Source organism: Anguilla rostrata, chromosome 5 (assembly GCF_018555375.3).
Source record: "Anguilla rostrata isolate EN2019 chromosome 5, ASM1855537v3, whole genome shotgun sequence".
Taxonomy (NCBI): domain Eukaryota; kingdom Metazoa; phylum Chordata; class Actinopteri; order Anguilliformes; family Anguillidae; genus Anguilla; species Anguilla rostrata.
Window position 1 is genome coordinate 10,694,356 of NC_057937.1, and position 18,180 is coordinate 10,712,535.

Sequence of the window (18,180 nt, forward strand, 5' to 3'; positions counted from 1 at the left end):
GGGTGAATGATGCATTTCCTAGCCAGAGGAAGTGCATGAACAAAACAAATCTAGTATTGGTTTGGTCATATATTATTTCTGTCTTTGCTAGAGAAATATAGTAGAAATTAAGCATTTACTCCAGTCTGAATATGAAAGGTTTACATGACATCACAAGGAAAATTCAAGCTGCTAAAACTACTAAACAAGGTCGATAAGGAGTAAGCTACGTTTTTCTCAGAGTTCCCCTTTAACTTGCAACGCTCCATTAGTTTCTCGTACAGGAAGGCCAGATGAGAGAACGCTCGCGCCTGCGACTAAGTGCGACGGCTGACATAACTGCGAACCTGTTGCGTTACGGGAGGAAGAATTATGAGTCCCGTGGCGCCTGGGCGCGAGTGTTTGCTCGTGTGAAGAGTGTGTACGGCTTCGCGCCACGGCCCGCCGTCGCTAAAGATTAGGTCTGCGCGGAGATGAACGAGATACAGCTGCGATCTCAGGCCACATTTGGGCCGTGCTTTATTTGAGCGCCACAATAACACAGAATAACAATCAAAGCGATACTACTCTCTACACTGAGAAACTACCAGGAAGAACTTGTGACTAAAAGTATTTTCAAGTGCACCAAAGCATTATATGGCATGAACATTTAAAACTGGAAATGGGACTGAAGGAGCAGGAAGAATGAAACTAACAATGGTGTTTGTACTGTTGCCAATCACAAAAGTAAACACGCTGCATTAGTGACCATCTTATGGGAAGTTTTTTTTTTCTCTTTTCATTAAAAGGTTTTTCACTGCCAACTTTGTGGCTAGTCTTTTCACTATTCTTTTCAGTTTTTTTTTTCTTTTTTTTACAGTGCATAAGAGTTTGTTGAAGACAAGATGCTGAGACAACCTGAGAAAGTGTTTTTCTTTGAGCAAGGAAGAGCAAAAGAACATGACTGTGAGGAGTGCAGGAGGGAAAGTGTCAAAAAACAGAGGGGGGGAGATCTATCCAGAACACATACGTATATTAATCCAGACTCACCCGCAATGGGTCATCAGTGACCCAGCAGGCCACACATGCGTATGGTTCTCATGCGTCACTACTGAAGCACAGGCAGATCAAAGCGTCCGCAGCAGCGCGTGAATGCGAACATGCGCGTTCGTGCGGCACGTGTCTGCGGGGAGCAGGGGGCGTATGACTGCAGAGATCACCACGTCTGACCTGGCAACCAGAGCCCCCAGCTGAGAGCATGCGGCAGGACAAATAGCCCCACCTAGTGATCCGCTACTGCACACTCCAGAACAGACGGCTACAAGCTCCCTGCAGTTATGCACGCTTGGCCCTCCTGACTGCAGTTGTGGAGGAGCGTGGGGGGATATCTATCCTACAGTACTCACTGGTATTCTGCCGGCATTGGAAATAGTGGATTTTCCATTGTTTAGCACAACAATCTTCTTAACCCACATAATCGCAAAGGATGTGGTGAGCAGGGTGCTCTTATCAGGTAAAGCAGGTTGGAGCAGGCCAGCATGTGGGCAGTCAGAGCAGGCAGAATAGTAGGCCCGATGGGAAAAGGGGACCGTAAAACCCGTGCCGACCTGCAGGGGGCAGCGTTTCGCCGAATCCGGCAGCAGATGGCATCACTGCAGGAGCCGGTCTGAAACCGGGCCTCGTGTCTGAGTCACATAGCTCTGCTCACAGCCGAGCAAGAGATGGCAGAGCGTTCATCCTCCTCTTCCTCCTCCTCTCCAGCCTGGACGAGTCATACCAGGCAAGCTCTGAGTGCCTTTCCCTTCCTCCTGTGTAACGCTCACGGGACGCATAACGATGTTTTTTGACTGGTATGGAGCTGCTGCAGCCTGCTCTCCTGGGCCTGAAGGACATTCTTCTGATACTCGTGAGTTCCACACCATGCTGTAGTTTTCATGTTTTTTTCCCAGTTGCTTCTCCCAGGTTTCTCAGTAAATTTTTGCTTCTGACAAAATGGCCCCTCGTGACCTCCGGAGGCATCGGGTTATTGCAGCCAGACGCAGACGCACTTACCAGACGCAGGAGCAGAAAGACGATAAGATGGTGGAAGGGCCATGAAAATAAGAAAATGATTTTCCTGACACTAAAACAAAGTGGAAGTGGAAAAAAAGCTAATTTGATCAACTGAGTGAGTGTGCGAAGCCTAATGAATAATGCAAATACCAAAAATGAGATGGTTGCATATTGAGTGAGTGAGGAACTGGGCCTAAAAACTCACCAAGTCCAGCATTACCATTGGTATCATTGAGCATGTTTCTCAACCTGAATTACTTCAGTCATATATCTAGCTGAATAATTGGACAGGATATATAACATTAATCAACAGTATGTGCTCTAACTTTGAAAATCAATAATGTTATACCGTGTACCTGCTCTGTGAGGACATGTCCTTTTATAAATATCCTTGGATACACAAGTACCAGTGAGACGCAGCGGGTTTTCCAGATCATTCCGAACGCGGAATCTGTGGGAGGCTGCGAGCGTCCGAACGGGGGAGAACTCGGGTCCTCCACGGCATTAATTAAAGAAAACAAGTCACGGACAGTCAGAGGGAGGGACGGTTTCTCACCGAGCCAAAGCAAGGATAAATCCCTTCTCAAAAGTGCTCAGAACAGCTCAAATCGATGACTGTGAAAGGGTAGGGGAGGCCAGGAAATCACCCGAGGACTTCTCGCGGAATGGGCTTAGCCGGCGAGACGGACTTCGGTGAAGTTCACTTTCCCAATGACACCGGTCTGAGGTCTGATCGGAGTCATTCAAATGATCGTTTTCATCATACAAAACAAGATTCATAATCAGACCAACAAATCATACTTTATTCGTACATTTTTTTCATTTTAATTTCTTTCTTTTTTCAGAGCAGAATTACATATTGTCAAAATATTTTATCCACGGATGTATATTTACCTCATCACATATTTTGACCATGTACAGACAATTCTATTTCACAAACTGTGTACAAGAGTGCTCATATAGGGCCCCTGCTGCCGGTTCGGAAGAGTGAAGATGAACGGTTCTCATCTGAGACACACACTGGCCAACCTGCTGCTTCTTTTCACACCGCAAGCCACACACGCGGAGAGCTGGGGCGGAGGAGACCCAATCATACGCGTGCGCAGTGAGCTAGCCACAGGCCGGACAGCGAGCGGGAGTCACTTGAGCGACAAACGAATTTCCCATTATTACTGGCCCCTGAAACAGCACGTCCATTGGCATTCATGTCACATCAGCGTGATAGATGACATTCACCTTCTCAGTGGAAGGGTCCTTCCGCATTACGCTTCGCTCAGAATGCCGGTTTGATGGTCACGCACGCACAGAGGTGCGAGTAATTACCTTTCCCTTTCAGTTCAGGGCGCATGTGTGAGCACATTCTTAAAGGGACGGCTTCCCCTTACAGGACCCCGAACAACTAAGAAACTCGACCACATCTAACAGTCCCAAAAAATGTTTTTAAATTATTTGCTGTTTTGGAACTTCATAAGTTAAGCGGTTCCGGAAATAAGTTACTTGAATTCCTCACTCAAAGGCATTAGCACATTGTGATTAGTGAATATAGATCTAATCTAAAGCGCATTAAAAAAAAAAGTTTTTCCTACTCATTATAATCTCACGCACGGTGTGGAAATCACCGCTCAAAAATGCTATGCTTCAGAAGTGTTCACGCGCTAATTTCTTCCTCTCACAAGTTTTTTTTTCTTTATTTCTTCACAGCCCAGTTCTGCAAAGGGCACGCGATGGTTATGGAAACAAAATGGAACCACGTTCGCGCTCGTAGGCTGTTGACCAGAGGAAGTTCACAAACAGTCGGTTATTGTTAAGGGGGGAGTCCGAGCTGAAGATAAGGGGAGGCTTAGTTCATGTATTTGTGCGAACTGGTGGTGGGAAAGCACGCAACGTTCCATTCGCTGCTCGTTTCCAGCATCGTAGGGTTGGACATATCTTCAATGTAAATAAAAGGGGAAGGCACAGTTTGGTACAGCATCCCATGAACCTTGTAAACCCAAGCTCGGCAGATATGCCTAATCTTCGTGAGAGGTGTACAAGATAACTAATGCAGAAAATAATGGCTTGCAGAGGCTTTTGAAAATGCTACATGGGTGATTCTGTGATTTTAGAAGTGTTAACGCCTTATAGACTAAAAGACATGGGTGATATTAAGCCCATGAAGTGAGAGACTAATACTCTACACATACAGAACTGAACTAATACAACACAACTATACTTGATTTTTTTTTTTTAATTAAAAAGTGGATTACTCACAGGTACAAACTCGACTCAACTGCAAATTTTAACTTTATAGCATTTCAACTTTCTAGTCCACTAAGTCCAACGCGTGCATTTTTTTCCCACCGTTTGTACTACACAGGTAACCACGAACCTCATCGAGTCTGAGAGACTTGTGGAATGGTCAACGGTGTGTTTATTATTGAAAAACATCTTTGAGAGGCCCCGGCATTCACAAATGTGCTCATTCGCCCTGATAAGATGTTATTGTATGACTTCCCATAGGCCTACAATGACTGCCAGGGAATGAGGCCTCGGGCCAAAACTAGCAAACTCCACTGTGACTGGGGGAAAAAAAAAAACTATGCAATCAGGAACCTGGAACAGAACTTATCACTGAATAATGTGCAAAAAAATTATTTACACATCACACAATTAGCATGTTTGCACAACTGGACAAAAGATTTTGCAACGATGACAAAACAATGGCATCGTATCAGTTTTCCATAAGCCGCAATTCTATTCTCTAACTCATTTTTTGGACATTTTGGAGTAACAGGCAATGTCTTTCAATTGACAAAAGCTGGAAATTTTAATCAGGTATCTTTCTAAGAACAAAATGTGAGCGGTGGTAAATTATGGCAAACAAAGCTAATCTCACCGTGTACATGCAACTGAAACACGGGTCTCACACCAGAATTAGGCTCCGTGCTCCTGCTTGAAACCCAAACTACCCCCCCCCCTTTTTAAGGCCATCCATCACATCGGTCCCATTATCATGACTGATCGCCTTAATTAGCCGTGGGGGCAAGAGGACTCCCCAGCACCGGCCGTGCCTGCTGCACTCCTCCAGCCAGGAAGGTAAAGAGTTCAATGACACGCTCGAGGTCTGGCTAATTAAGAGAGAAAATTAGTCATACGTCGGAAGCACGTCGTGGGACGTGGCGGGGGAGGTATAATAGTCAGGGTCGTTGAGAAGGACGCGGTAGTCCGGTTGGAAGGCCGTTGGGGACGGGGCGGCGCCGGCTCCCTGCAGAGACATCCGCGGTTCCCTCCTTCGCCGACCTGTCGCGCCCGGCTCGGAGCCGCCTCCCGCTGGCGGGATGGTGGGCGGGGATACGGCGGGAGCGGCGCATCCGCGCGTCTCGGCCCCAATCAGGCGCGGCTAATGACGCGCTGACCCCGATGTGGCCGCCGCCGCCGCGTTCTCCAGCGTTCCCCATACCGCACGCCATCACCGCGAGCAGCCTACCACTTAATATCCGGCACCCCGGAGCCCTCTCGCGACACACCATAATTACGCCATGAATCATAATCCTGGCGGATTTAGGGAGAGAATCTGCGACTGCCGGCTAGCTGTATTTACATGAAGCCGAGAGTAGCAGATGGCGGGACGGGATCTGGCGCTTAAACTGCTATTTGTACAGCTGGGTTCAATTGGAGCTACGCAGGTACATTATACCAAATAGCACACAGCAGTAGCCACTAGCGCCTTCAATACCAGAGTACAGACAGATGGTCAACAGGGGTGAAAATACGGCTAATTAATTAAGAGTCTGCCATATGATTGTAATTATGCGAGAGGATGGAAACGACGCCATTGGAGTCCCTGTAGTGGGGTTAATTAGAAAAATGGCATCTTATGGGCCTGGGAAGGGAGAGTCCGCGCGCGAGCGATCTGCGAACGGAACGCAGGCGGAGAATTCCAACGCCGACGCCGCCGCACCACAAAGGCGTCCGGCTCAGCGGACGTGTGGCATCGGAACGCGTCTTCCGAGGGCCCGGGAGCCGATACCGCCAAGACGGAGGGGGGATCAATCCGCTTCATTAAGATGCATCAGCCTTCCAGTCGCGCGCCCTGCCAATACAATCGGCGTGAGAAGCGCGGCGGTCTGACGGAGACGCGACGCTGGATCCCCTCGCGGCCCCCGGCGGATAATGAACATCCCTCCCAAACCTGACACGCCTCTATCCCCTCGCACGCTTCTCACAAACGCGTCTCAGACACGCGTGGAATAATAAGCGCGTCGGCGCTCAGTCCGAATGCCTCGGACTGAAAGGAGACCGGCTCGCTCTCTCTCTCTCTGCACGGCGCTTTGTTCCCATCTACGCCATTCCTTCGGCTAAATCATTTAGACAGTTCCATTTCTGCAAAGTATAGCCCGCATCACTGAAAAACATTAAGCGTAACAGTAGCAGATATACAGTGTTAAAAGGTCCCAGCTGAGCACATGGTGGTAAGGAAAAGAGGAGCTGTTAAGTCCTGTGTGCTCTGAGTAATATGATTTAGGACTCTGGCGGCTTCAGAATCCGGGGGGCATTTTGACCCTGGGGAGTCAGCCTCAGCTGGACCTGGCCCAGCGTGGGGTATTAGGGTATTACGGAGAGGCACAGAGATGCAGTGTCTCGTCTTTTTTTGGGTTCGCAAATCCACCCCCCCCGGAAAGGCCCGTCACTCCCACCCCCCCTCCCCCCTCACGATGCCAGCTCAGGCTCCTCTGAGGGTGTTTAGATAATCCTCTGGGAGGTCGGGCCCCCACCCCCCCCCACCCCCTGAGCGGCAAGCTAAACTCCGGCATACACAACGCACCTCAGCACTGGGGACAGGCCCGTGTCAGCTGAGGTAATCAGAGGCTTTGCATTCTAATTTGGAATCGCAAACACTTCACGTTCTACTGAAGAATGTCTCATAAAATCTATTGTACTTTAGACAGAACGCTCCCAGGATTCGGTGTGTTCAAAAAGCATTTACAATGTACAAATCAGTGTTTTTCAAGGCAATTCAAGGGTCGTTTCCAAAGTCCTTATTAGTACTAATAAAGACTTGTGAAAAAAAAGGCAAGCCACGATAGCTATAAACCCAAAAAAATATATAATAATAAATGAGAGAGTACAATACACTGTGCAAAAATCCAACATCTTCCACAACTATGAATGCATCTACATTCAAAAATCAAACACTTCCATGGTTTTCGGGGAGCCACGGGGACGCTAAAAATACCTCAGCAGGAAGCATCGGCTCCCTCGTCGCCAAGAGGGCTGAGCGAAAAAATACCGATGAACACGACAACCTCCAGATATCTCCTGAAATCTTGGGCACTGATATCACATTACCGGTGTGGCTTTACCCAGGCGATTTCAGACATGAAAGGAACCACGATAAAAATCTGCATTCTTCCGGAAAGAGCAAAGGTACTGCACGCTTCCCTTGCCCTGAAGTCACACATGGTCTTGCATTGTGTGCGAGTCACTCCAAATAATCAATTTCTCTGTTCTCTGGGGAATCAATTGCTCAGTGTTTCTAAACAATCAATTACCAGCTATCTGAATAATCAATTGTTGCTTTCAACCAAATAATCCATCACTGAATATCAAGCGGCCAGGTTCAGATGGGTGTTGCCATTTATTCAATGGTGCTGTGGATCACACAGACAGGAAAGACAGCCGAAATGCAACACATCCTGTATCTGAAGCGAAACCCAAGTTGCATTCCAAACTGCTCGATATGCCCACAGAAGCAAACGAGATTGACTGTTTTGCATATTATTAAAGCACAGATTCATCTTTAACTTTAAATAAATCTTTAATATGATTGGCAGAAAGTAATCAGACTGTAGTGCTCTGTAAAAAATTGCTTCACGCATGCAAATAAATATCTTAAAAAATGGTCAGTACAGTGGTGCACCTAATTTATACAGGCCTACTGGGACAGACTTTCCAGGGCTTGCCCATGGAAATGGATTGGACTGTTGAAGCGAGCCATAGTTTCCAGTTAAAATGAAACCATGTAAATGTTATTCTTCTGCTTATGCGATTCTGAAAATGAAAAAATCTCACTAGCATCAGTGTAACCAACAGATGTAATGCTTGCGCTAAGCAGCAGATGGAGACAAAGCCACACAGAACAAACAAGATGCAACATTCTTAGGTCACAGTGCCCTCTGCAGGACAGTAGCAGTAATGAGGAGAATGATCAGCTGATCCAGAATCATCTTATCCACTTCCCACTGCATCCCAAAACGTGGAAAGGGGAGGGAGAGAAGAGAGAAGAAAAGGGGAAAAAAAAAGAAAAAAAAAAACTTTTGATCTAGACCCAAACATGTAGGGCACAGACTACATAAACTATATGCTGCAGGCTTACAGTGAATTTTGAAATACATTTCCTTTATTTATGTGTTAACGCACGAATACATTTAAGACATGTGGTTGCATACCAAGGATAAAACGGAGACGTATTTACATGGAGGGCTCCGTGCTCCTCAGAAGGCTGGACGTTTCATTCATCCTGAAAGGATGCAGGGAAACAAGGCCGTTATAACACTTTACAACCTCCGTCTGAGCCAGTGACACTTTAACAAGATATTTACAGCCACCGCCAGGTCGTTCCCACTACCAAAAGCACTCGGAAAACGGGCTGTGTGAACTGAATGTAAACTTACATGGTGGCTATTCTTTCCAGTCGCTCTTTAATATTCTCCTGCAAAAGAGGACGCAACACACAATCACTATTCACTTCATTGGCCAGCACATGAGATTAAACACAAAATGTGCACTGAAAGTAAGGCTTCTTACAAATCTGTAGTGTGTCATACAACATGTTTCTGTTCAAAGTTTGACTTTGTGATCAGTGAAAATCTCCATGCCTATAAATTTCAGCTATACATCATAAAATAGGATAAATGTTTTTTTTGTTTGTTTTTTTTCTTTTACGTAAATTTTTAACCAGATAATCCTTAAACAAGCAATAACTGCTGTATGCACACATTACTCTGACTATTTATCCCAGTTGTTTCAAATAAAAATAACACTACACGAGAACATAATCTATTTTGGGGGTTCGAGAATTGGCCAGGCTTAAACAGGCATCAGCCGTGTGCTAAATAACGGGGCGGTTTAGGGTTTTCCCCAGGATTCCTAAAGCTACGGCTTACAGCAGGAAAGCGCTGCGGCTAAACGAGCCGCTATTAAACAATTTCCCAAAGCTCCGGCGTCCGAACGTTAGCGCGGGCGGACCGTAGCGCGTCGGCGGGCTGCCGGAGAGAGCCCGGAGGGGCCTGCGGTTATTTGGGTTTGGGGGAGGGAGCCCCGCGACACGCCGGCCGCCTCCCGGGCCCATGCGTCAGGGGTGCGTGAGCTCCACGGGGCCTGACCCCGGACAGGAATGCACGGGGGGGGGGGGCGGGAGGGAGGAGTGTCTCACCTTTGGATCCGCAGTCAAAACAAAGGGATTGATGGCGGCCGCGTGAGCGTCCGGGCCTCTGCGGGGGGGGCTCCGTGGCGACGGGGGCGGCGGCTCGGGGCTGGTCTCTGCGGCGGGACAGCCCGACAGAACAGAGAGAGACACGGGTGGAGTTTGTTAATCGCTCCTCTTGTTTGGGCTGGGCGTCGAACGCGACCGCCCTGTGTGGTGATTTGCGGTTTGCGCGCGGCGGGGGCAGCCCAAGCGGGGCCCGGGCCGTAAATCGCACGCCCGACACCGGCAGAAACGGCCGGGTTGACGCCGACGGCAAAGTTACTTACCGGATGATTCCTGGATTGTCGCAATTTCTCGAGCGATGCTTTCAGCCTCACGGCCAAGCGATGAGGGTTTCTGTATGTAAAAGAAAGAGGAGCATTAGCTAAAATATTTCAATCAATAACCATTAAACACTGGGGATTGATGAGTGAGACTTTGCCATTCCTATGATGAATGTCAGGAGTTACCACATAGTAATCACTAACTGACTTTTAGGACACAGTCAAAATACTTTTTGTCAACAAAACACTGTGATTGGTTCAGATCACAATCAATACTAGCGCTAACATACGCTAGTTGTGATGTGGTGTTCCTCTGAGATACATGTTTTTATTCATTATGCTGCCTCTTACTAACGGTACCTGTGATGAGCTCAGTGCTAGCCTGGTCTAGCTAACGGTACCTGTGACGAGCTCAGTGCTAGCCTGGTCTACCTAACGGTACCTGTGACGAGCTCAGTGCTAGCCTGGTCTAGCTAACGGTACCTGTGACGAGCTCAGTGCTAGCCTGGTCTAGCTAACGGTACCTGTGACGAGCTCAGTGCTAGCCTGGTCTAGCTAACGGTACCTGTGACGAGCTCAGTGCTAGCCTGGTCTAGATAACGGTACCTGTGACGAGCTCAGCGCTAGCCTGGTCTAGCTAACGGTACCTGTGATGAGCTCAGTGCTAGCCTGGTCTAGATAACGGTACCTGTGACGAGCTCAGCGCTAGCCTGGTCTCCAGCAGCAGCACGCGGCTCTCCAGGTTGTCCCAGTCCTGCTGGTTGATGACGATCTTCCCGGCCGTGTCCCTCTCCAGCCGCTTCAGCCTGTCCTCCAGCAGGGACATCGTCTCCAGCTTCCTCTGGTACTCCAGGACCTGGGCCTCGAGAGCCTGCAGCCTGCTCTCCACCTGCTGGCACAGACAGACCCAGCAGCTTGACCTACACTACATCTCTTCCACATCTTCCCCATAGCTAACAGCCAAAAATACACACAAAAAAGAACAAAAAAACAAAAAAAATTCACACAATCAAAACCATGTATTTACTGGCTGTGTGCATTTGTTTTTTCAATTTCACATTTGTGTGCTTAAAAAGGCCTTTATTTTAATAATGTGAGGGACAGTGCAAGCCTTCAGTTTAAATGCAGTATATGTGCTGTTGCCTGTGTGTGTGTACTGCTGTCTGTGTATAAGTATGTGGGGGTAAGTGCTGAATACATGTTCTGCTAAGCTCTGTCCGAGGGTGGTTACGAGCCATGTGTGCATAAGGGCATATGCAGGTTCTCACTGGGGATGCACCAAACTCCGTTGAGGACTCATTTTCATCCTCTTCCTCTCCCTCCCCATCCTCATAGGACAATTCCTCAGAAGAGGAGTGGGACACAATTGCCACTGGGCCACCCATGTGCCTCTCTACCAGGGGCTTCTGCCAGGGGTGAACAGAGGCAAAGAACCTGTCAGAAAGCTCACAGGAGACAGGCTCACAGTGGGGCAATGGTCACAGAGAGACATAGAGCTCACACAGAGGCAGAGAGCTCACAGAGAGACACAGAGATCAGAGAGACACAGAGCTCACAGAGACACACAGGGCTCATAGAGAGACACAGAGACAGAGCTAACAGGAGAGACACATGGCTCACAGAGGGACAGAGACAGAGCTCACAGTAGAGACAAAGACAGAGTTCACAGGAGAGACAATTCAAAGGGCTTCTCAATTTGAGCGAAACCCTGAGTGCTAATGCAGGACAACGCATTGGCTGTATCAGAGCGGCACCTCATCTTATTAATCATCAGCTCTTCCTGCATGCTTCAAATAGCGCCGTTTGGGCTACGAGTAATTTTACCGAGCACGCTGTCAGGAAAATAAATCAAATGCCGAGCTGGTAATTAGAAGCTAGTGCAGGATCTGACAGCAAAGATATCATCAAAACAGGAAATGGGCAGGCTCCCCCGACAGTGGAAGGTCGGAGCGGGCGTCTCTTACAGGAGGCGGCACTGCTGGGCCCACTGGCTTCAGAGCGTCGGCCTCAAAGTGAGGCCCCTCTGGTTCGGCTTGCTGGTTAAACCTTGGCAAACGGGGCTTGCTCTTTGTCTGAAAATTAGGCAGAAAAAAAGAAACCCCATAAATCAATCAACATTGGCTTCCTGCTAACATTTATGTTTCCATATAAGCCCCTTTTTTTGGCAGTTGTAAAGTCGTTTTCAATTTCTAAAATGCAAAATATTTAAACGGATCAGAAAAAAAATAAAAATCTTGCGGTCCTGTGAATACACAGTGTCATGCGCTATAATCCAAGTGTGGACAGAGTGTACAGGTCCCCGTCTTGCTCTCAGATTTCACCCATATATACAAGGCTGCGAGCAGGTTAAAGGTTTACATTCAATGGCCAATGAGGGCAGCCAATGTTATTTATCTGTCTGGACACGGTGTCTCCTCAACAGTCTGCCTCAGGCAAGGATTCAGTGCATCTCAAAGAAAAATCATCCCTTCACTAGAAGGAAAAAAAATGTTTCTAACAAGTAAGGCTGATATTATCAGTAATAACTTAAGGGCGACAGAGAAATTGTATGTGGGAAAAAGGCCAGTTTTGGACTAAGGGTGATGTATAGCAAAGCATTAAGTTCACAGACTTTATTTTAGAATTCACTGCTATCCAAACAAAGGCTACCAACATTTATCAGAATACCATGCCATTTGCTACAATATAAGGTGCATTAGGTAGTAAGAAACAATTCTATGCTCCATTTTATTTATACACTGAAATTCTGAAGAAGGTTTGATTCAAAGTCGGTTATACTAAAAAGCACATAATCAAGCTGATGAAGTACTAAAACTGAAAACTTTACACTAATATCTGTGAGCAAAACAAAAGCAGGTGCTGTTTTCTGAACTCTAACAATCTGATGCAATAAATGAGCGTCTGCAGTGGGTTGAATTCACATAAAAAGACCACAAAGTATTTAGCACACCTTGCCATTTTTAGACAGCTCTCTGTGCCTCTCAGTCACAAAGCCGATGATGTCACAGAGGATGCCGATCTTCCGTTCAGCAAAGCCAAACTGCAGAAACTGCTCCTTAGTTAAAAGAGGCTTGTAATTGAAGACATCCCGCAGCACCTGTGTGAACACACAGAAAGGTTTGCATCCAATGTGCCACTGATGCTGAAAATATATGCATTATAGCGCCACCATCTGGCCAACAAATGTGCGATACCTTCCCAGAGCAGTGGGGGTCCATAGCACCCCACCTGCCGAATATGGTTATTCTAGGACTTGTGGTTTCTAAGCTACAGATGCTTAGAAACCACAAGTCCTAAGAATGAAAGAAGTGTGTTCCAGCACTATGTGCTTGGAACCCTAATAGCAATGCATTACATTTCTGGGTGCCTTTGAGGAAACTCCTGGGTGCTCAAGATCAGAATAAAAAAATAATGAGAAGAATAAGAATAAGAGAGAAGCAACAAAAGAATATCAAGTCAAACAGAGGCAGAGATTACACGGGGACAGAACAGCACGTGGGCTGAGAATCAGCATTTGGGGCAATGAGACAAGGGGTAGAAATGTAAGGGTGCTTTGGCAAATTGAACAAGCAGAAATGATGGGGAGACGCGGACACCACCGAGACACCGAGCTTAATTGCTAGCAAATGCTGTCTGCGTTCGGCGCGCCGCGGAGCTCCGTACGGCAAGATCGCATAGGCGCAATCTGTCTCCCATAATCCCTCCAGCCGGAAGAGCCGGGGCTTGAAAGCGCGCCAGCGCGGAACCGTCGCTCCGCGGGTCAGGGAAAACCGAGGAGCGCCGTGACAAATAGCTCTCCGCACACTTGGGGCCGAAGTGAAAATGCGCAGCGAAGATCCAAGATGAGAGCTTGGAAGGAGATGAAGGGCTTTTTTAAGACCGGGCAGGAAATGTGAATCCCGGAGTAATTACTGGAGGACAGCTCGACTGGCTGCCAGTTGGAACGGAGCGCGATCCAGTTGCGCGAGCTTACAGATGCTACGCATCACCGAGCCGTTTCTGAAATCCCTGCACTTCCAATCTTGAAGGGGGGGGGGAGGCTAGAGGACTCGTGAACATGAACTGCAATTTGTAGATAAAGGAACTTGCAGAAATGAGGAATTCATTGAACTTTACGAGAGCAGTCTCTTTTAAGCAATACCAATGTAGGATATGTACAGTACACATGGCAACAGGCCATGCATATATACAGTACATGTACACAGGGAGTTCCACTTCAATGAATGGGTTGAGTTGAGGCTGTTTGGGTAGGCCTAAGGTGTTTCTCTTCAACATGCCAACCCCCCTGTTGTCATTGAACTAATGAATGAAACTGGACATGAATACCACAATTAAGACCAGTGAGCTTTCAACATTCCAAGCACTTACTAATCAGCTAGGCCCTTAGCAAGTACAATGGAAAGTTTTCTAAGGATGTAAAATGATGTCACCTAATGTACACGTCACCTATGTTTAATCCTTTTAGACTCTAACCCCAGGTTTCCCGGAATTTCTACAGTTGTACCATGTACTTGCTCATTTATGCTTTTCCATTTGCCAGACAACATCTGAAGAGAGCAGTGTCGGGGAATTTCTGCTGCAGGAGGCCCCAGAAATGGAATCCGGAATGTTCCGCAGACTCAAGGCACCAACTGGAAACACTTTGCCATATTGAACAGTTAAAAGATAACTGAACAGAGGTGGAGAAAAGGGGAATTGGGGGGGACTGCCGTTTAAGAGATCGATGGTGGAAGAAATGATAGCAGAATGTCTTCAAAGGCAAAGCGTGGGAGTGCTGTGAGGGAAACTCACTGGGCCTGATAATTAAGGGAAACGTGTGTTTAGGAATAAAAGGGGAAAAAACCCCACACTGTACATGATACCTGCTGCTGACTGTGTCTTGAATCTTCAGAAACATTTTGAAGCTCTGATGCAATATTTTCCAATGGTAAAAACTTCAACTGAATATAGTCATGTGAATTTGTCATTAATTACACACAGGTAAAATTACAGAATTTGAAGATAATATTACAATACTGCCAACTCTCAGATTCAATGTTCTATTTTCTCAAAACTCCACCACCAACATATAAACCACAGCAGCAATTTAATTCAAACACATTCAATAAAAAAACACTTTTTTTGTCCAATAATTGTTCAATAATGTCTCATGAACTATAATAACTGAATTATTTTGGCAGTGTTTGGTGATGAAATAAACCACACTTTCAGCTAAACAAAATTAAAATGTTTACCTTGTAGACAGCTTCAAGAAATCTATGGTCATTCTTTCCGGCAAGTTCAACTCCAAATCCTATGAGTTCTTCGGCAAGATATGAGGAATGTGATAGGAATGCGTAATTCAGAACTGGCAAAAAAGATGATGAATCACCTTTGGCCAAACTGTGAAAAAAATGTGATAAAAAAAATGTCAATTTTAGGCTTAAACAAATGTGATGTTATATATTATATGCTACAGCTCTGTTTTGAGAATATATTTTCACAAAATCAGGTGCCGTTTGCTATCAACAAATGATGACAAAAATGTAAAACAAATATACATTAATATAAATGACATTTCTCATTCACAAATGATGACAAATGTCTACTGAAACTGAGCCAGATTTTTGTGACTGAGTTCAAAGCTTTAACAATTACAATCCAAAAGAAACACAACACCACATTCTCATCAAAACCCAAACTCAACTGATCAAATACTTCTTTCAATATTAAATTTATACAATGTTAGATTAAAAAGTTTCATAGACCTTCTCTGTGTACCATGACGTAAAAACTGGCATCCTTCCAGGGGTGTCTTCCACATATTTGAGCCAAATGTATTCCCCCCCCCACTCCCACCCCATTTTCAAACATGTTGCTTTCGATACTTCAAACACATTGTCGTGCTTGAGATCTGAGCGTTCGGGTCCGTTCAGACGACGGAGCTGGTTAATGTAATCCTGTTTACAAAAACAGTCCCGCACGGGAGGAACCCGGACACTCCTGCGCTCCCGAGACTTCAAAACAAACATGAGAAATGAAACGCTATAAAAGCTAAAACGGGCTGTTTACAGAAGTCAAGATGTTTAGACTCCGAGCCAGAATATTGTCTCATAAATTACATACCGTGCACACTGTTGCGGTCGACTGCAAATGAAAATGATTTTAAAGGGATGTAAACCATAACATTGCTGGCCAAAAGAGTTCATTGTATCCCCAAGAAAAATGTATTTTTTTTTTTTTGTTCCAGCATTTCGACTTCTCTCAAAGAGAGGAATATGCCTATTCTGGAATTAATTTGTGGCTGCGGCAAAAACAAAAATAAATAAATGTAAACATAAAGGTGAACGCAAATGTATACAAGCGCTGAGATGTATCCAAACACTGAGATGTCAGTTCAGATACTGCAGAGATAATTTGCACACTGAAACTTCAAATGCAAAATATAGCAAGATGTAAACAACGTAAAATGTAAAATGTGCTGACATGCAAAATGTTCATTTTAGTGTATGCAGTGTACAAACTCTACATGTGTACAGTAATATTTCTGTTATTTGTCATGCCCATACTGCCTAAAGAAAACCACAAAATATAATTCATTTTTTAAAATTATTATTTATTTATTTATTTTTTTTTTTTTATTTACTTTCACTAAAAGACGCCCAAATTTCTGGGCTTTAATTTAAGGGAAGTCGTTTTATAGTAGCAAATGTTAACTTTCAACAATTCATGCCAGCAAAGAATAACAAGATTTATGCAATGGCAGTAACAGCCAACTATAATAACTAGCAATGTCTTGTATCATTGATATTAAAGGTGCCCCCCGCCCCAAGATATCCGACGAGCAGATAAATACAACAAAACTAATATGTACACTTGTGATGCTCACTTAAACATTTAGTCGGTCATACTTAAAAAAGAAAAGAAAAAAAAGCAGCAGTTTATAGTTGTCACATTGTCACGTGCTAAAACGTCTGGGTGCTGCAGCAGTTTTAGCACTAATCCATTGAGTAGGAGACCAGAAGGTCATTGAACAGTGATCTTAGGACAAGAACAGCGAACCCCTGTGTTTATATGGGGAAGTGCAATCCAGAAGATGAGTGAACGGTCTCTAAAGAGCCCATAGGAGAGCAAGGCATACATGCATGTCGACCACGAAAAACGTAGGTCAATTCAATCAAGAATTCAAATTCAGTTTGCTTCATTGGTATGGAAAACATAAACATGTTTTGTAAATAATGCACAACACAGTATCCGAAAATAGAAAACATATGTTACTGTATTTTTTTAATTAATGAAAAGCATAATTGTCAATCTACAGTGGTAAGAATAATTACATAAATGACTGAATTACGCATAAAGAGACGCATGAATTAGTATACAACGTTGTTTAGACCTTTAAGGCCCTGGAGTTGTGGTTTTCAGTCCTGCCCTGGACTACCTCAAGTTTAGTTTATGTTTTCATCAGCAACAATTGCAATCGGAGAAACAAGTTAAGGCAATTGTTCAATCAATTGTTTTAATAAATTGTATTTGTAACAACAAAAACCTGCACACTGTCTCTCAAATGGAAAGAATGAATACTGTATTATTGTCCCAAAATGTGTGCAAATGACAGAAGTTAATACACAATTCAAGCTAATGGTCTTCTTGAAGGAGGATGACAGATTATGTAACATTAGTGCAATCCTTACCCGGCATAATCAACTTCTTTGGGGTACTTCAAGGATCTAAGATGAAGTTCAAGTTTCCGCAGGCATCCTCTTAAATCGCCAGTTGTCATAGTTACACTGCAATCTTGGTATAAATAAAGAAATGAAACTAGGCCAACATTATTTAGCGCTAACTATGATCAGTTAGCTAAATGCACTCTAACGTTGTGAGTTTTTTTTTTATTTTTTATTTTGTATTATGGCTATCTAACATAACCAGATAACTTCATAGTTAGCATAATACAACTAGAACAAAGTTAATTTGTTAGCCTCAGCTAATCTAGGTGGCTAACGTGGTTCGTTGTTGCCTATGATAGCCAGTCCTGATATTTTCGTCGGTAAGAATATGTAAACATATATATTTTTAAGTAGCCTCTTTGACAGCTAACGTTAATTTTGCACTAGTATACTGTTACCTTATGAAAACCGTCGATATAGTAAACGTTCACAAACTCCCTCTTTTGTTTTTGCCGGCGAAATACAGTGGAATGCCGCGATTGGTTGTAAAAATGCAATCTTCAGATTTGAAGTAGCACATTCACGGCTGCAAAGCGAAAGATACCTAGAAAACAACGCTAGTTGCAATCAGTCCTTCGCTAATAAAATAATCAAACCTACAAAAAAACTGTAAAATATCAATGAAATGCGTGTTCCAAATATAAATATACACATTTAAGATAGTCTGTGGATTTCCCCAAAGTGCATAGCCAGATGAATTTACTCACTAGTGTTGTTACGTCATTTCCAC

The 18,180-nt window shown here is 44.9% G+C and overlaps 1 protein-coding gene across 3 annotated transcripts; it reads right to left on the bottom strand.

Annotated features, from left to right (window-relative positions):
* Nucleotides 1-7,788: 7,788 nt before the first annotated feature.
* On the bottom strand, nt 7,789-18,147 carry cep44 (centrosomal protein 44). 3 transcript variants are annotated; one of them, XM_064335100.1, is made up of 11 exons: nt 17,415-18,147; nt 14,976-15,123; nt 12,692-12,838; nt 11,706-11,813; nt 11,010-11,147; nt 10,430-10,633; nt 9,745-9,814; nt 9,425-9,531; nt 8,664-8,701; nt 8,465-8,509; nt 7,789-8,231 (listed from the first exon to the last, which is right to left on the bottom strand). In XM_064335100.1, the coding sequence occupies exons 1-11, from the start codon at nt 17,501-17,503 to the stop codon at nt 8,213-8,215; spliced, it is 1,113 nt and encodes a 370-aa protein (XP_064191170.1). In that variant the 5' UTR covers nt 17,504-18,147; the 3' UTR covers nt 7,789-8,212. The 3 variants fall into 3 exon arrangements, with proteins under 3 accessions (XP_064191170.1, XP_064191172.1, XP_064191171.1); XM_064335102.1 differs by having other exon boundaries at nt 8,439-8,509; XM_064335101.1 differs by lacking the exon at nt 17,415-18,147 and adding an exon at nt 15,489-15,551.
* Nucleotides 18,148-18,180: the final 33 nt, after the last annotated feature.